Source organism: Phyllopteryx taeniolatus, chromosome 21 (assembly GCF_024500385.1).
Source record: "Phyllopteryx taeniolatus isolate TA_2022b chromosome 21, UOR_Ptae_1.2, whole genome shotgun sequence".
In the NCBI taxonomy this organism is placed as follows: Eukaryota; Metazoa; Chordata; class Actinopteri; order Syngnathiformes; family Syngnathidae; genus Phyllopteryx; species Phyllopteryx taeniolatus.
Window position 1 is genome coordinate 13619072 of NC_084522.1, and position 20593 is coordinate 13639664.

Below are 20593 nucleotides of genomic sequence, written 5' to 3' on the forward strand. Positions count from 1 at the left end.
GAAAACTGACTTTTAATAAGTCTTTACCCTGGTCAGATTTTGAGAAAGTTTGTGTGTTTTGTTTTCAATCGCCCAAAACTGTTTACTTGTGGACAAAAGGTCAAAACTCATCGAAAATATTTTTTTCTAAATAATGTGGACATGGCTTCATAACCCTGCGGTGGGTAATAATTGCATTATATATGGGGATCGCTGTGCTGTATTACCAAGGATTAAAATCCACAAATCATTCAATTTATTTCAAATGATCTCTCAGCATTAAAACACAATTTCGGAGGAAATTGTAATTTTGGAGTTTGTTTCTATTCAGTCCCTTTCGCCTAAGCTCTTATTTCACATGTAAAAGAACATTCTCATTGCCTTTCCAATGTTACTCTCACTCTCCCCATTTACATATCTCACCCCCACCTCTCACCTGTCATCTCAGCCATGTTGCATTCTGGGAGGATGACTCATGGGAAACCACACAGTGCGAAGTGCAGAGGAGTAAAACTTAGGTCAGCATGAAATGGAGAAGGATAACCTGTGATCAAGCCCAAGCTATTACCTCATCCTAGAAATAAGTCCACTTCACCTCTCCTCTAACGTTTTCCTGAGACCGGTAAAATTCCACATCGCCGAACTCGATCCTCTCTCCTTTTTATACTCTTCAATTTGTCAGATTGGTACATGCACTCACACAACATTAGAGTTAATGGTCTAATGATATTAACTGCAAGAGCAAAACATCTCTCTTTACACAGACTAATAATTAATTGTGTGTCAAAGCAGCTGATGCAAAATGGGGTACAGATCATGGCTGCAACCAGCAGAGGTGCTGTTGATTCAGTCTCGACTAATTTGCAGTCTAAAGGGAAAAATGACGCCGGCTATGGGAAATTAGGATACAGTATCTACGCTATGATAATATCGCCAGAGTGTCATTCTGCTGAATGCAACACTGGCATTAAAGCAAAACTTGACAATGTTTTGGAATGTGGAAAAGCCACACAACAACAGATAGAACCTTCAAACTCCACACAGGAGGGCCAGAGCTGAGATTCGAACCCCCAACCTCAGAATAGTGAGGCAGATGTGCCAACCACTATTCCACCAGGCTCCCTCCGCTGGTTACTGGTAAAACTTGTTTATTCCAGCCGCATGCTTGAACCACTCGGCTAGTGTGTCAATTGGTGAGCAGACATTTTCATCAAAATATTCTAATATAATATAATAATATATAATATATTTTCATATATAAATATATGTATTCATTATATTATAATTACTGACTCACCTTTCCGCCTGTATACATTTTAAAACTAAAAGACAAATGCCTTCCTGAATTGTGCTTCTGGAGTGCCATGGTTGTCGCCCTTTCGAGAGATGTTTCAAATTTTCCTTGTCATGCAATTGTTTTTGTGGTCCAAAAACTAGATCATCTACATAATAAGGGGAAGACTCTCGAGGCACCTCACAATCCGATCCAGTTACAGATTATGAAGCATTTTGAGTCGATGCATTTACGTCGCATAAATGTGAGGTGTGTCATGATCATGTGACATCATTGCTGTATTCCTCAGAGGCCACAGACAGACCAAACTCGAGATAGATTTTCTCGTTTAGCTGGTTTGGATTTTGTATCACTTAATGTGATTGACTGATTTAAATATGTATTCTTTGCACTAGAAGACATGAGCTAGAAGGGGGAGCTCTGCACACTTGTCTGTGGGCCAAGACATGAGCAAGTGATGTCTTCATTATCATATTTTATGTTTGTATTCAGAGAAAAGTTAATATATGAGGTCGGAGGTATTCACTAAGATGGCTTTTATGTTGACTATTTCTGTAATGACACGCCCCTAATGCATTGAAAACTATTTTGCAGACCCCTGAGAGTCCCGAGACTCAACAATGGCTATTACACCATCATCAGCGGAGGCTGACATGCTGCTCCTCTGCTCTCAGACATATTGTGTCTTTGCTGTTGAATTCGCACTCGAGAACGTGTTTGTAAAATTTGATTTTTGTATTGTGGAAAGAAAAATACTGATGTTTTATGGCTTAGTATTACAGCAATTTATGTGTGCCACAGTGTCCGGCACCAGCTACACACCCATACTTTTTTTTTTTTTTTTTTATTCTGCCAACATTACATTATTTAATAATGGGTTGATAAAATGTATTTATTAGTGATTCATAATCCTTTGCATCTGTATTAGATATATGCATCAGCTTTTTCTCATATGCCTACTACATCACCATTTTTATCTTCTAAATGGCAGTAGTTCTTTTCAACTACATTTTCACCCCAAATGTACATTGTAAGATAAACTCAAGTGTGGGTTAAAAAGCCAAGTTCACATTGGAAGGCCACCCTTTTGAGACGCACACAAAGCAATTTTCGAATGATCGGCCATCAGTCGCTGTTAAACAGTGCTGCTTGATACGTGGGGCAAGTAGAAAAGCAGCACACTCACCCCGATCATTCACTTCGCTTCACTTAGTTTCCACCCCTTAAGGCCAACCGGCCTTGCTAGCAGCTAAACACAAAAGGACAAAAAGCAAATGTATTTACAGCAACACGGTTGCCGTCGCTGAAGAAGACCCGGAAAACGTGAGTCTGACAATGATTGCAATTTAAGTTTTCCCATTTTTTGAGGGGGGTTCATTAATTGGTCTTATACACAAATATATTGAGAGGTCTAACCGAAGCGCTAACCTAACACTAACAATAACCCTAATCCAACCTATGGTGACCACATCTAGCACAATCACAACCCCAACACACTCACACTACCATACTTTACATTTGTTCACCAGTTGACAGAAAACGTACAATAAATAAATAGAAAACCAAAGAATAGAAAGAAATAGAGCAGAAGGGGATCTGAAGAAGCACACGGAGAACATCTGTGACAATAATAGTAATTAAATTTCATCCGATACCAGTTAGTTTGTTTGCTCATTATTGGTCTTGTACTCAAGTATGTTTAAGCATGTCGGTGTGTACAGTGTCTGCTCTAGGAACAATTAGCAATGAGCCACGAATATCAGGACTGTATGTACACACCATTAAAAATGTGCAGACACTAATGGCGCAATCACACAAAGAGAATCTGCCAAATCATATCACAAAATAACTCGTTACACAGGAAGAAGAGCGATAATGAGACGTGCATTGCAGCAGTATATGACTTGATATAAATTCTGCAGTAAGTAGTTATAGTTTGTCTATTCATTTAGGGAACAAGTAGAACGCAAGATTACTTACCTTTGCACTGGTTGGTGTTCTTATCCAGAATGGCCTTTGTTGACACTATCTTTCCATACCTGCAAAGATAGAAAAATAATTGTTTAGACCCACAATGGCCAAATAGCAATGGTAAAGTTGAGACACATTGCCACTCTATGGTTATGAAAGTAGTTGTAAACTCTACCAAGTTGGAGGGGGACAGGTACTTTTTTGATTGTCATTTGTTGGCTTGTTTGTTGTGGATAGCAGGATTACATGGAGAACATGTAAACTCCACCTGGGAAGCCCAGAGCCTAGATTTGAACCCCCGACCTCAGGAACTTTGAAACGGATATGCTTGTCACATGACAACCGTGCCTTATTTTTCTTTCATTTAGTCATGTTTCTATGTTGAACTGCGACTCAACTGGCTGTCCCTATTTGACTTGGTCTGTGGCTTCACAAAAAAGGCCATTCAATGTGATCTCCTGCCTCAGAGGATATGCTGATAATTAAAGAAACTGATCCCTGCTACAATATGGTTCTGTCCTGCCTATCATTCTATTTAGAGCTATTTATTTGGTACTAGGAATTAGCGAAGTAGCCCTTCTGTTGAAGGCCGCCAAGAGAAGTCACCTGAGGTTAATAAGCTCTAATATGGATGCCTTCAAATGCACATGCTGCTCGCTGACATTTCTGAGTCACTGAACATTTCCTAAAAGGTCTAATACCATAAGGAGTAGTTAAGAAGTGCTTGTATTAGTACATGGAATTTTGATCAAAAATATTTGTAGTTGTGGACCTGTTAGGGGTAAAATAAATAAATAAAATGTTGACTGGTTAGAGCGTCAGCCTCACAGTTCTGAAGACCCGGGTTCAATCCCCGGCCCCGCCTGTGTGGAGTTTGCATGTTCTCCTCGTGCCTGCGTGGGTTTTCTCCGGGCACTCCGGTTTCCTCCCACATCCCAAAAACATGCATTCATTGGAGACTCTAAATTGCCCGTAGGTGTGAATGTGAGTGCGGATAGTTATTTGTTTGTATGTGCCCTGCGATTGGCCGGCAACCAGTTCAGGGTGTACCCCGCCTCCTGCCCGATGACAGCTGGGATAGGCTCCAGCAGACCCGCGACCCTAGTGAGGAGAAGCGGCTCACAAAATGGATGGATGAATAAAATGTTTGTTTCAACTTGTAGTTTTGCGTATTTTTCTTCCAGAGAGTTATGATATGACTCCTCAGAGGCCTGCAGCTTCAACGGCAGAACGCCAGCGTGGTCTTTAACATGCAAGACTTTACCATGTGCTCACGTTGATTAAGAAGGCAGACAATTTTTGAGAACATCTTTGAACCTGAGGCGGGGCCTTCCCCCTGGCCGAGGGGCACTTGGCAGCTGCCCGTAAAAAATGTTTTTTGGCAGTTGGTGTCCTCCATCCCGCAGAAGCGACCAACAGAGACGATGACGAGGCGAGTGCAAAAGGGAGCCAGAAGAGTTAGTTTTCTCCAAAACAGCAATATTTGGGACACGGTCCTTTCGGGTCATGTCAAAAATTATCAACAAATGGCATGAAAGTGAAAGGCTTTCAACTTGTTTTCTCGCCTCTGGTAGGTTGGCCCTCCCGCATTTGCCTAAAGGAGTGCGTAGCATGGTAACTCCTGACTTTGAGCTGTACTGAAAAGTTATTGTTCAGAAAATGCTTGCTTAATTTTCAAGAGTTGTTGCCGCTTTGCCAATACACATATTTAGTTCTTCTTCCAGGCTGTTCGAGTTGTTAACCCTTGGACCATTGGATTGGATTTGTTATGCCACTTCACAGGTCAAAATCCACACAGGATGATGCGAAGGCTTAGCAAAGGGCCTAGGACCTAGGGTTCAGCTTGTGAGAGAGACATTGTCATCTGTCTGAAGTATTAGTAATTCAAAAACAAAAATGCATTGCACTTATGTTTTCGCGTGGAGTATTGCAAGCTTGAATAAGTTACCTGTGCTGGGAAGAGAAGACTAGAAGCAGAAGGGCAGAGAAGATGACTCCAAAAAGTGTGGGTGCAAGAACACATATTTGCTTTATCCCACACAGAATTGGGAATGCTTCCAATTGGGAACTTCCAAACTGTATACATGGCTTTCACGCTGCTGTGAAATTTGACTCACGTAGTCTAAACACTTTTGCAAGACCTATGAAGACATTTTTGTTCTTTGACAATTGTTTTTCTTGCAGATGGCAACGACAGATGATCATTTCAATTGTTGAGTGAAAGCCTCCTTGAAACGATCATTTCAATGAATGAAATGATTTTATCAACTTCTGTCCATAGCCATTATTTTTCATTTAATTTTGTTTTTTTTCTGTGGGTGGAGTATACTATGTTGAGCATTCTCCTTTATGTTTGAAGGCTTCCAGTTTTTTTTTTTCGACTTAGAAGTCATTGGATGTATCAGAGGCTGCAAATTTACAGTAACTGTTCAACTGAGATTAAGTATTGGTTGTGCATTGTAATCCCAAATTTGTTTCACTTCTTGTTGCATCGATTGCGACTGACTGTCTCAATATTTGTGAGTCTGGTTCAGATTCTACACAAAGTGGCAGAGTCCTGGCCTCAACCCGATAGAACACCTTTGGGTTGATTTCAAGTGGACAGTGATCCAGGCCTTCTTGTCCAACGTCAGTGTGAGACCTCACAAATATGCTCCTGGAAGAAGGGCAAACATTCCCATAAACTCACTCCTAAAACTTGCTGAAAGCCTTTCCACAAGACTTGAAGCTGTGAAACTTGCAAAAGGGTAAACCAGCATCATATTAAACCATATGGATTTAGAATGTTGAAGGACTGAAAATCATGTGAGTCAAGGACGGTGAGCGAATACTTTTGGCATTATAGTGTACATACTGTACTGTATATGCCACTGAAATTGGCCTGTTTTGAGAGGACAGTCCTGTCTCACGCAAAAACTGCTCCCCCCCCCCACCCCCCACACACAGCAGGTCCAGTGCATTCTTTCGTTACCATGATGACCGGGGCAGAGCTAGGGCATTGAGAGCAGCGACTTTTTCTCAAGTAGCCCAGGGTCTGAAGAGAAAGGCAAACTCCCATATAGTGGAGATGAAAGATGAAGTAAAAGCATCATTTGTGATTTCACTTAACACTTCATCACTGAGTCACGCAAGGACACAAAGACAATTTTGACATAACATTTTGGCAAAAAGAGCTTGCGAACAGACACCTTTTCAGAAAATAATAATTTGGTTGTATAATTTCACACTTCAGTCCAGTTTCCAACTATTTGAATATAAGAGTACTTTATTTTCTCCATGATATATCCCCTTTAAGGGAGGAAGGCATTGAGGTGTTAGCCTCAACCTTTTTTTTTTTTTTTTCTCTCAATAGAAATATGCCTTCCATCCAAGGTGGCGCAAACTACCATTAGGTTTGACAAGTATAAATAAAATATGTATTTGGATCAGAAAGCATCGAAAGCATTACATCACAAGTGTAATTTCCCCCCCAAATCACAGAACAGTTGGCAAAAAGGAAGTGTGATGACACCAAAAGAACCACAAACGGAACATTATTGCAACACTGGTAAGAGATAAACACATTTCTGTCATGGCTGCTCAATACAATATGTCAGTCACACCTGACATATTGTAACAAGAAAACTTATTGGAGGAGATACAAGAGGAAGAAGAGAGTAGATTAGAGAAGATATGCGTAAAGCAGCTGTAGGTGGAGCATGACGAGACAAGTGAAACTACTGACAAGAAAAATGACAACTAAATGGAAAAACAGGAACATTTAAGAATCAATATCTCACCACAAAATTATTCAAACTCAAGACCTTCTTTGTGAATAAAAACCTTGACAGTTGGCCGAGTGCATGAAGTCATTTCCCTCTGCTTTTTTAGACGGTTGCTTAAATGGTACCACTTCTGACTCTATAACAGCAGCATTGTGTGCAAAATCTTCTCTGTTTCAATTGTGATCTACCTGCTTTTTTCGCTCCTTTGACTGTTTTGGAAAGCTTCGGGCTCACATTTCTCCAGGGGGCGGGGGGTATTCCAGTCAGCGGGTTCAAAATGCTCTTCATATAAACCTGAGTTCTGACTTGTCTTTCCCTGAACTCAAAAAACTGGGATCATTCAGGTCCAGAACAGCTGATCTGAATTACTTCAATCAAGTCTATGTAGGCTCACCTTGAGCTAAGCCCAGACATCATCAATGGAGCCTCGATCTGTCGATTCACCATGGAAACTGATAGAAATAAGTTACTTACTTCCCCCTTGGAATTTGACGTGCTCATGCAGGCATTAAGTGATATTAAAATATATTCTGTAAATAAATAAAGTAACATTGCGGCGGCAGTGAGGGAAAGAAGCAATTGATGCCCGAGTGAAGGCAGCGTTTCAATGCCTTAATTTTACTCATACTAATTGACATTTATTAATAAAATAAATATTCATTTATTTTTAGACACATTTTTATTTACACAATGTTATTTACATATTTGTGTTACTGATATGGAGACCCAAATACACAGCAAAAGTCTATATAAATAGGCAGTTAATTAAATGGGATATGCATGATGCGTCCCATCCACTTCCCATTTGGAAGCCAAAATGACATCCAACAAAATTTTAATGGGGGGGGGGGGGGGGGGCAACTTTTGTGCTCAAGAGCTATAATGGATTTTTAACTGATGTGCCAGGTCATTTGTAGATGAGGTCAAAAGAAAGAGTTAAAAAAAATCTAATAATAAAATAATATTGTTTTATTTTATTTACAATTAACCACTTAACCAATTATTTATTAGATAAATGAATAAAAACAAAAAAATGAATAAATGAACAATTTTTAACCAATCAAATTATTCATTCCAATTTTTTATTTTATTATATCTGATTATTTATGTGATAATTAATAAAGCAATTACTGAAATGTTTAAATTTCAAATGTATATAATATTATTTTAGTAAAGTGAATTTATTTTATCATAATGAATCAGTTCACCAATGAGTTAATGAAATAAATGAATAAAAAGTAAATGATGAAGAAAAATGTAAAATTGTTTATTTTACAAATAAAATCATTTATTCTCATTTTAAAATGTAATTATTTAAAATTAAGATCAACTAACTTAACCCCTTATTTATTAAAAATAAACACATCATTGTTAAAATGTATATGTATTTAATTGTATTAATATTGAATAAATCAACCAATTCTAAGATAATAATGATACAAAATAGATAAAATGGGAATACTATATTTAATCCCATTTTTAGGAAAATCTTTTTTTTTTGTCCTGCTCGGCTGTTAGGTCAAACCGAAAGGAGGATCTGTAACCCTTTTATGCCGGACCAGTTTTATTGTGTCACAAAGGACTTTTTAAGATGCCGCTGTGGTTTCTTAGTATTTTAATGGATATTTATTGAGAATCAAATTTTTAGGAAAATCGATTTAATGCAAAGAATATTAGTGACTCTTGATAAATGCTCGTCGGGTCAGATTAAACAAGGGGGGCTGAATTGTGAATTTTTTTTTTTTGTGGTTTTGTAAACTGTTGTCTGTAATTGGGGAGATTTTTTAGTTAAAGCGTCTCGTATCTGAAATGGGAAAATTAATCACTTGACCTGAGAAAATTTGATGCATGTTGCATCTCGCAAGTACTAGATTTGAATATGTCATAACAATGGGCTCTTACCTTGTGTATCGCTCTTCATTCATTCATAGCCTTAGCTAGCATAGTGTCTTCAAAATGTCCCAGGTGGTACTCAACCACATTTGAAAACACCGTTTGTGTGAAGTTTCAATGAAGGTGGAGCCCAACCTTCATAGGCATGTTTAGAGTAGTTATTTGATTAATCAGAATCAGAATCATCTTTATTTGCCAAGTATGTCCAAAAAACACACAAGGAATTTGTCTCCGGTAGTTGGAGCCGCTCTAGTACGACAACAGACAGTCAATTGACAGAGAACACTTTGGAGACATAAAGACATTGACAAAAAAACAGTCACTGAGCAATAACGGGTTAATAGTTAACTGGTAATGCCGGTACATTTGGCCAATTTGAAATTGTTTCCAAGTTTTGGCCCCGAGACCGCAAGGCCTTTGACATGACTGTGGAAACAGAGCTATGTCCTCAAAATGTGATGAATACGCACACACACGTGCATGCACGCAAGCGCACGCACGTTCTGTGGGGAAGGAGCAGCGGTGCATCCCGGCCCATATTTCACCAATGGGGGATAATTGTGCCATTTCTCAACGAGTGGCGGGAACTCTATTTACTGCACCCTGCGGTGGGGGGTGGGGGGTGTCTCTGAACTGATGAGCTCCGAGAGAGAAAACTACCACTTCCTACAAATTCAGATACTGCATATGCACACACACGCACACACACACACACACACGCACAGAGACAATCAGTGGATTGTCACTCTTCAGTAGATAAACAGGCCATATTGGTAATAGGCATCTGTATTGTCTGCCACAACACAACAGGAAATACAGTGGTATGTGTTCCCTTGGCCAGAGACAAGTGCTTTATTGTGATGCTAATATTAGACACAATTACTAGGGTTACAGTGCAGCGTATGAATATTGAAGCAAGATGCAGATATGCACAAAAATATTCAGATATTTAGCCATTACACAGACAGGAACGGACTTTGATGTGGCAAATAGGTATCCTTAAGCTAGATATGACACAAGAAAATGGTAAGACGTGAAGAGATATTAATTTTGACATGAAAAGTTAATTATCTAGATGCACAGTGAGGTTGTTGTTAGAATGCCTGCCTCCCAGTCGAGTCTTTCTCCGGGTACTTCGGTGCCCTCGCATCCTCCGAAGACATGACACGTTAGGCTAATTGGGGAATGAATTGTCCATAATTGTGAATGTAAGTGTTTTGTTTTTTTGTCTCTATGTGATTGAGTGGTGATCAGTCCAAGGTGCAACCTGCCTTTTTCCTGAAGTCTGCTATGATAGAGTCTGAGTATATGACGACAGGCACTATATTAAAAAAAAAAAAAATGGATTGATGGAAGTTAATTGTCCAAAAATACAGACACATCCAATGTTCTACATTTTTGATTACGGTAATTGAATGTTTGAGATTGTGCTAGAGGTTACTGGCATCCTATAATGGTGCATACAATTTAATTTCCTAAATGAATAAAAATGTTGGCGGCACGGTGGACGACTGGTTAGAACGTCTGCCTCACAGTTCCGAGGACCTGGGTTCAAATCCAGCCTCGCCTATATGCAGTTTGCGTGTTCTCCCCGTGCCTGTGTGGGTTTTCTCCGGCTACTCCGGTTTCCTCCCACATTCACAAAACATGCATGGTAGGTTCATTGTTAATATGTGCCCTGCGATTGGCTGGCGACTAGGCCAGGCTGTACCCCCCTCCCCAGAGTCAGCTGGTATAGGCATCCAGCACGCCCGCGACCCTAGTGAGGACAAGCGGCATGGACAATGAATGAATGACTAAACGTTTTTAAAATGCTGGATATTTTTCATTAATATTTATAAACACGACTCATTGCCACTTCTTTGTGTCATTTCCAATCTGAATGTATTCGTCGAACAAATGTCCTTTTAAATCCAAGTTTGGCCACGGTTTGAATAATTCCGGGATTGACTATATATTTCAGTATGGGGATATGGTTGTCATACATTTGGGGAAAGTATTATACAGTATTTCAGATGCCAGCTCATTACTACTTGCCTCGCTGAATTTTAAGAGATGGCCCATCAATTTGGCCCATATAGGCCTGACAAGAGCATGGCTATGAGATGAAAAGGCAAGTGGAAGTAGGCAGCAGCTTCCTGCCCGTAATGGAGATATACAGGTAAGAGTGTGATGTGCATGGATGTGGTCTTGTGCAGCTGTGGCCAACCCTGCCGGCAACTCCTCGGCCTCAGAGGCAGGCAGGCAGGCCTGAGGGAAGCTTTGATGTGACAGAGGCAGTCCCTGTGAAGCGCAGCTTTAACACTGTGATGCTGTGGCCGGGATGCAGGGCCTGTCTGCATGGCCTAATCCTATTTCAATCACTCTCACGCCCTCTTATCTCTGACTCTGCTGGCCCGCAAACCCTCCCCCTCCTCATTCATCTTCTCCTATCTCCTGCTTCTACTCCTCGTTGTCTCTTTCTTATCTCTGTAACATCGAGCATTCCTCCTTCCTGTTCTGTTTCCTTCATTTCTTTCCTTTTGTCCATGCTGATCCTTGTGATGCGACCGTGGATCAACCGCAAAATGCCATATTTGGGTGGATGTGACACCACATTCATTTTCTGTTTGAAAGCCTGTCTAAATGTTTTAAAACAGGACCTGAGTTTAGTGTTCTCATTTTATGTGGATGGCATCTGCGATGCGAGGCTTTTCCTGAATGGAGAAGAAATGATACAGGCATATTCCATTTCCAGTATCAGGGTAAAAGGAGTTTGCCCACACAGCTTTGTTAGGCAGAAGCAAAGATGGCAAGAATCAAAACTTGTTACTTGTGGGTCTCTGCATACAGAAAAAAAAAGCCCAAATTTGGACAGGGGGATGGAGCGGAGGACTCAATTCTTGTCTGGACCATCAAAAGTAGAGAACTCAGAACTTGTCTGTCTCTCTATCTATCCGTCTATCTATCTATTGTAATTATGGAAGTAGATTTTGGGGTCGAAACTGTATAACAGCTATGAATGCATTAAATACAGTGCCATACAAAAGTGAAGTATAATAATGCCAAATATTAATATCCTGTAAGATGTCCTGTATCACTAAATCAAACACAAAAAATATACGAGATGTTTTGGCACCATCACAAATAAAATCCATGTAACGTTTTCTTGAGTAGTAAAGGAGTCAGTAGTAAAACATTAGTGAGGCAATATCCTTTATGTACTACTGTCTTTAAACAAATTCAGTTTTTGAATGTGAAAACATCAGCCTTTTTTTTTCTGCGTGTCCTCACAATTCCAATACCTTTCACAATCACGAAGTTCCCCTATTCTGGGAATACCGAGGAAACAATTTCATATGATTTTGCTCAGTCTGGCAAGAGAACGTTATAACATAGACAGTAATATTCTGTTCTGAATCCAGACGCCGTCATGTAAACAGCAGTTTCAGATTACCTTAACTCAAATCAGGTCATATAGCAATAATAAGATTCCTTTTAATGATCCTAGTTAAATGACCCAATGCAAAATTGAAGGTGTTTTGCAGGGACTATGTGGTGTAATATGGGTGTGACTCCATACTGTGACTATGTTTTGTAACATGTAAATATGATTCAAACAATGACGTTCAGAAGAAACTCATGTTATTTTGTTTTTGCCAATTTTCTACAATAGCCATTGAGGCACAGTGGACAAGAGCAGCAAAAAAGACATTGCCAAAGTACGGATCAAAAAAGTTTAAAAAAATATACATGATGTATATGTATAAAATGACTGCTGTTAAGTTACACAAAGAACTATTTAATCATCTACTCATTATAGCACAAAATGTTTGGCTGTTTAACCCATGATATTTTGATGACTTAAATGTTTGTGTCGCTTGACAATGATATGATCGAATGTGTATTGATATTAATAGTGGAACAATTTTCAATTCATTTGTGTGTTAAAATAATCATTCTGAACAATTCTGGAATTAATAATAATGCATATAAGTGTTTATAATGCTGCTTATTAAGTTGATTTACATGCAGAATATGGTATAGGATTATCTATTCATCAATCCATTTTCTATACCATGTCCTAAATAGGGTTGCGGGTGAACTGGATCCAGGGGCGATTCTAGGATGAGAGGTTTTGGGGGGCTGAGCTCCAGGCTAAGCAAGACATATATACATATAGGTATATACAGACCCTTTCCAAAAAAGGTGAATGTCATGGAAAAGTTTATTTATTTGCATAATTCCATTCAAAAAGTTGAACTTTTATAAATTTTAGATTCAGGGCCCACAATTTCAACAATTTTAAGTATTCATTTATTTATTTTTACATCATTTGTCTTCCAGCTCATAAAACCCACAAAATCAGGAATTCAAAAAAATCTGAATACTGTGAAGAAACCAGCCCAAATTTTTCTACGAAACTCAAAGCACCGCCACAGGTTTCGCCAGGTTTCATTAAATTGCTTCAGTTGGGTTCAATATGGGGATGACTGCAGACTTGACAACTGGCCAGAAGACCATCATTAATACCCTCCATAGGATGTGTAAGCCACAAAAGGTCATAGCTAAGGAGGCTGGCTGTTCACAGAGTGCTGTGTCCGCACATATCGATGGAAGGACAAAATGTGGCAGGAGAACATGCACCAGCAAAAGAGATGGCCGTGGGCTTCAGCGGATTATCAGTGGAATCAGGCGGGAATCAGAGTTTCAGAAACCACCACAGTCCGACGCATGCGGGAGATGGGCTACAACTGTCGGGTTCCTCGGGTCAAGCCACTTCTGAGCCTGACCCAACGTAGGAAGCGTCTCAACTGGGCCAAGGCGAAGAAGGACTGGACTGTTGGCCAGTGGTCCAAGGTCCTCTTTTCCGATGAAAGTAAAGTGTGTCTTTCATTCAGGAATCAAGGTCCGAGGGTTTGGAGGAAGATGGGTGAAGAACAGAACCCAAGCTGCTCTAGGTCCAGTGTGAAATATCCACAGTCAGTCATGATTTGGGGTGCAATGTCCAGTGCAGGTGTTGGTAAACTCTGCTTTCTTAAATCCAAGGTTACCGCAAAAGTCCCAAAAACAAAAGAATAACTGACAGCAAGCATCAAGGAAATCTGGGCTTCCATAACTCCCAGGCAATGCCACAGGCTGATTGCCCTCAATCGTTTTGAAAGTACCATATTTTGATTGATTTAATGTGACCCTAATTTCTTTCTTTTTTTCCCTACAAAAACGGACAAGTAAATGGTGATTTCGTCACAGTATTAAAATCTTTTGAATTCCTGATTTCGTGGGTTTTATGAGCTGGAAGCCCAAATTATGTAAAAATAAACATAAATAGTTGAACTTGTTTTGTGGGCCCTGAATCTATAATCTATGAAAGTTTAACTTTTTGAATGAAATTATGGAAATGAAACAACATTTCTTTGATATTCAATTTTTTTGTAAACTCCAGGTATTTACTAACAGCAAAACCTCTTTACTGCCGAAAACAATTACCTCGGTTTTGTTGTGGTTTAATTGGAGGAAGTTTTGGTTCATCCAGTTATTCATTTGATTTAGACAGTAACACATCATCTCAAATGAATTGTGGTCATATGGAGACACTGCTAAATACAGTATAACTGTGTCATCTGCATAACCATGATAGTCAAAATTAAGGTTCTGGAAATTTTGACCCAAGGGTAGCATATACAGGCTGAACAGGAGGGGTCCAAGAACTGTCTCTGAAGTCATTGGCATTCAATGAGATTGAAAACTTCCAATGGTTACGAAATAACTCCTTTCCTCCAGGTAGGCTCTGAACCATTTAAGGAATGTTCCATTTAGTTCTACCCAGCTTTCAAATGTGGCACCGAGATCCAACAAGACAAGAACTTACACCTTTCCTGAGTCTGTATTCAACCTTATATCATATAGCCTTTTGATAAGAGCTGATTACTCTACTGAGTTTGGAAATCTGATTGAAATTTGTCAAAAAAGTCAGTTTGAGTTCAAGTAATCGCTGAGTTGATTATAAACTACTTTCTTGACAATCTTGGCTATGATGGGGAGATTTGAGATGGCTCTATAGTTTGCTAACATGGAAGTGTCCAGCGTTCTACTTTAAAAATAAATAAATAAGTGGCTTAACGGCAACTACTTAAAGAGACTGAGGAAACTCGCCTGACTGATTTCTGCACAGACTTCATAAATAGTTTTGAAAAAGTCAGATGGCATAGAGTCAAGACAGCTAGACCACATTTTCAGCTGCTGAATCATTTTCTCTAGAGTTGTTTGGTCACCTGTATTAAATTCTGGCATGGTAATAATGTAATTCCAGGGATGTTGAAGATGTTTTATCTTTTTTTTTTTCATTTTGTTGATTTGTGCTGATTTCACTCAAATTGCAAGGAAATCCATTGCATGTATCTGTTGTGTGAAGTTCTGGAGCGATCTGGTAGGTGAACTTGTCAACCACAGCAAACAGAGTGTGTATATTGTTCAGGTTCTTGCTAATGATTTCAGAGAGAAAGAAAACTGGTCCTGACCTATTCTTGCTTAAAAGTACAAATTACGCTCTGCTTTCCTACATTTTGATTTAGAGGCCTTTACCATCATAGTGCTCCTCCATGGTGTTTTAGGTCGGTTTAAGGTCGTCTTAGTTTAATAGGAGCAACAGCATCCATGACATTTGAGATTTTCCAAGCGAACTCATCCAAAAGTTCAACAACGGTCTCTGCATTCACTGTTGGTGACCCAGCTCTGGCCTCCATAAACTTAGTGTTGGTACTCTCATTGATGTACCTTTTTTTTTTTTTATAAATAGCGACAGAGGTTGCCTAAAATTCTGGTAGAGCCAAGTCCTTAATGTCCACTGATAAAATTTCAACATCCTTAGAGATGACGAGATGTGACCTTGAGTGTGAGTTGGACACTTTATATGTTGAGAGAGGTCAAATCTGTCCAGTATAGCTGAGAGTTCTTGAATAAAACATAAATAAATATAAAACATCAGCTCGCTCCTACCTAACAACATAAACACCTACTGACCTATGATTAAGCAAGCAAAAATGAGGTCTGGTAGTGATAATAGTGTGTTGGTATTGAGCGGTTGAAGTGAATAAATGTACCTCGCCAGGTACAAGTACTTACACCATATCACTGGAAGGCAGCATCTTGCCCTGTGCAGGTAGAGTGCTCAGAGCCCAGTCGGGGAGAGGTAGGAGGCAATAGGGGGGTAGAAATTGTATTTTTGCTGTTAAAATATTAGTTTTAGTTTAGTTTAGTTTTTTTTATAGTTATAAGTGTCAGCCATTCAAGTATTCTATGGTTTTACACTTGTCTTGTTTAAAAAAAGGACATACAGTTTAAAACTTTTTTTTTTTAAGCTTTCAAATTTTAGGGGTGCTGGGATTCATTTTCGGAGGGTGCCTCAGCATAGCATATTTATTATTTCTATTTTTTATCGACTGGATGTCATGGACTGATAGCAATGTTGGAAACTTGCAAATCATTGCTCCATCGTTATATTACATTAAATCCAGAGTTACAGTAAATGTCATTGGCTCTTAAAAAAAAAATCCTCAACTCAGTAACGTAAGTAAAATATGAAAAAACTCAAATGAAATAATGGCTTTAAGGATTTTAGGAATGAGAGAACAAGAGGAGTGATGAAAGTAAAGTTTCAAGTACAACGAGAGAGGCAGCTGGACACAGTGGCACAAAGACAAATACGGCAAGATGTTGGACACCCGACAGAGAGCGGAGCAGCTGTTCACTCCACCACCACGGCGCTGACGTCATAAGTACGCCACTGAGTACTTTGCATGGCCTTGGAGCTGTTATTCATCCCCAAATATGATCCAGCATGAGATCTTAACACTTTTTTTATGTTTCCGAATAAAATTAGCCACCATGCCATTACTATGTCACCTTCAACAAAAAACACGACTACTGTTGGGGGGAAAAAAAAAAGAGTTCAGAGACAGACAGGCAATTTAGAAAAGGTCACTTAAAAACATGGTCTTGTTTTTAGGATTCAATACAAAAATGTAGTTTTTTTGCAACAGGATAAAAAAACAGCAGCAGGTTCTAGAGATAAGTTTGTGTGTTTATTTTGTATCTTATTTGGCCTCTGCCAAAAAGTCTACCTACGTAAGTACGTGCCGTGAGAAGACTAGAAAAGAATGTCTTTAGTAATCCTGCAAACTATATATTGTATGCAGATATGAATGTCAAACTGCACATGACTAAATTATACAGTATAAACAGAAGTGAATGACACCAGCAGCAAGAATGCTCTGTAGCATTCTATGTAGCCAAAAACTATGTCTATCAATTCATACGCTGCATACTGTATATTAACAGTTGCAAATGAAATAAACACCAGCTGTACTAACTAATCAGCAGTGGATTGAGAGATGTATATGAATAATAATATATAAACAGAATAATATAATATGTGAATGTAAACAAAAGCAGCAAGATTAGGTAGCGGCCTTGTATGTAACGACATGGTTATGGATCAATAATACTATACATCTATGCAGTTCTGAAGGAAACCAACAATTTTAACTACTGTATACATAAATAAATTATATATTAACATACAACACACAACTGTTTGGGTAAAAGAGTATGCCACTGAAAATTTCCAGCCGGAGAAAAAAATATTTTTTCTAAATGTGCTTGCTGGGACAGAGAGGTAACCCACCATCCATCCATTTTCTGAGCCGCTTCTCCTCACTAGGGTCGCGGACGTGCTGGAGCCTATCCCGGCTATCATCGGGCAGGAGGCGGGGTAAACCCTCAACTGGTTGCCAGCCAATACAAACAAACAACCATTCACACTCACAGTCACACCTACGGGCAATTTAGAGTCTCCAATTCATGCATTTTTTGGGATGTGGGAGGAAACCGGAGTGCCCGGAGAAAACCCACGCAGGCACGGGGAGAACATGCAAACTCCACACAGGCGGGGCCGGGGATTGAACCCAGGTCCTCAGAACTGTGAGGCTGACGCTCTAACCAGTCGTCCACCCTGCCACCCAGAGAGGTAACGTTTGCACAATTTGTCCAAACGGGGAAACTGTGTCCTCGTTCTGGGGCCAGCCCAGCAGCGGGTTTTGCTTAGTGGGAATTTGCGGTGTTTACAAAGGTCGTCTTCGTGTGGGGTTTACAAATACGCTCTCTTCATTTTGATAGTGCAGGCTAAAAAATGTTGAAAATCTTGCTGGAGCCTGGTCCTCCCTCACTTACCAAAGCTGCACACTCAGAAATAGAAGACAATTTAAATAACTTAAGGTGAAGGACTTGTATCACTCAGCATGCACTCTGCCGCCTCCACAAGCAGGGCAAAGACACTTGATTAATTACTAATCAACATCAAGCTCTAACCATCATTGTGGAGAAGCAGAATGTCAGGGCTGCTGTTTCAGCACCCTGAGTCCAGCCCGTGTGTGTGTTTGTCTGTGTCATGACTGCTTTGCAGGGTTGATGTGTTGGAGTCTAGCAGCTGCACCTTGTCATCCTAATTACACCTGAATGCTCTTAAGACTGTGGGACTCCAACTCGTCGCCAGACTATCAACGCTCTACGTCGAGTTCGTAGCCTCGCTACCTTGCCTCTCTTTTTGCTTCTCGAAGACCTCGTGAGTTTACCTCTACCTAATTCTTGTTCTTTGTCCCCCGTCTGCCATTTGCCCTTGCTCCCTGGAAACCAGTGCTCACCTCTTGCGGCGCACCGACAACCCGGACTCCTACCCTGCCAGACCGGTCCTCGTTGGAACCCTGCCAATCCCAGATTTAGTTCTCGGAGTTCCTTTGTTCGCTTCCAAGCTGCAATAAACCTTTATTCACAAACTCGCCTCCCTGTCCTCTCTGCATCTGGGTCCAACTTGCAACCTGAATCCCGACAGCATAGGCCAGTCATGGACCCAGCGGAGACGGATCCCCTTCGCTACAGTTACTGGACAGAGCATGCTTTTGGAGCAACACGACCAAGCCCTCGCCCTGCTTATTCAAAAGGTACGTGACTTCTCACAAGCTCTCACATCCCTCCAAAATCAATTTGCCTCACTCCAATCTTGCGCACAGCCGCCTGCTGCAGCATCCACCGCTCCCACTGCCCCCCTCACCCACGTAATGCGTGAACCATACGTACCCGCACCAGCCCCTTACGACGGCGATTTAGGGTCTTGTCATGCCTTTTTGGTCCAGTGTTCACTTGTGTTTGAACAGCAACCGCAGTCGTACTCCTCCTACCTCATCGGCTGTCTCCGGGGTACAGCGCTCTCGTGGGCCACGGTGGAATGGGAGAAACGGTCAGCCGTCTGTGCGTCATACTCTTCTTTTTGCATGGAGATGAAGAAGATTTTGGACCACCCGGTGCACGGGAGGGAGGCCGCTAAACGGCTGATGTCACGCCAACAGGGCTCTCGTAGTGTGGCTGAATTTGCGATCAGTTTTCGGACTCTCGCTGCTGAGAGTAACTTTAATGATGAGCCGCTACAGGAAGTTTTTCGGGGGGCCCTACATGAGTCTCTTAAAGACAAGTTGGCCTCCAGGGATGAGTCAAGCTCCCTAGATCAGCTGATTGATCTTTCTATCAGACTGGATTGTCGTCTCCGTGAGTGGCAGAGGTAACGCAACTCGAGGTCACAGACTCCGCCTACCCCGCTTCCTTCTCCACAGCACTCCACTCTCAAATCCCCCTTTGAGCCGCAGACTTCGTCACCAGCCCCACTTCCCGAGATCGGTGAACCCATGTAACTTGTCCGACCAAAACTCTCAGATTTGGAGAAAACACGCAGGAGAACCTCTAATCTGTGCTTGTATTGTGGAGAGGCGGGCCACTACATTGCAAACTGTCCCACACATCCATCAAACTGGCAGACTCGCCAATGAAGGAGGAGATGGTGAGTCAGAATGCAAGTTGCTCCTCTTCTATCCGTTTTCAGATCTCTGCTCCCATATGCTGGAATGATCTGCCTCTGCCCGTTTTAGCCCGAGTAGCCTGGAGCTGACGAGAATCTCATTGACCACCGCCTAGTTAAACAGATGGGAATTCATCTACAGGCTCAGACCACTCCCAAAAATGCCACTGCCCTTGATGGGCGGCTGATCACCCGTATCCAGCAAGAGACTGCTCCCGTTTCCCTCAAGCTATCAGGTAACCATCTTGAGACTTTGTCTTCAATTTCCAATCGTGATTGGCTTGCCTTGGCTGAGGCTCCATAACCCCCGCATCGACTGGACCGTGCCCAAGATCACCTATTATGTGTCTCCTCAATTTACCTTGACCTAACTCCAGTATTCAGCAAACACCATGACACCTCTCTACCCCCAGACAGGTCTTACGATTGCGCTATTGAACTACAGCCCGGTGAACCACTATCAAGCAGCCGTCTTTTTAACATCTCTTGTCCAGAGCCTTAATAACATCACCATTAAGAATAAGTACCCCTTGCCCCTGATTGATTCTGCCTTTTCCCCCTTCACGGAGCAACAGTTTTTACCAACCTTGTCCGCATTCGGAAGGGAGACGAGTGGAAGACAGCATTTAAAACCCATAGCGGGCACCACGAGTACCTAGTAATGCCTTTCAGCCTGACCAATGCCCCTGCTGTCTTCCAGGCACTAGTCAATGATGTCTTGCGTGACATGATCAGAAAATGTGTTTTTGTGTACCTGGATGACATCCTGGTTTTCTCCCGTTCCGACGCAGATCACGAGCGACATGT

General features: G+C 40.9%; 1 protein-coding gene across 4 annotated transcripts in view; it reads right to left on the reverse strand.

The window, feature by feature from the left end:
- rbms3 (RNA binding motif, single stranded interacting protein) overlaps positions 1 to 20593 on the reverse strand; it is a 398433-nt gene that overhangs the window by 219603 nt on the left and 158237 nt on the right. For all 4 annotated transcript variants that reach the window (XM_061760185.1, XM_061760184.1, XM_061760183.1 and 1 more), the window contains one exon: positions 3254 to 3312. In XM_061760185.1, coding sequence (XP_061616169.1) covers positions 3254 to 3312 — 59 coding nt within the window. The remainder of the gene's footprint in view (positions 1 to 3253; positions 3313 to 20593) is intronic.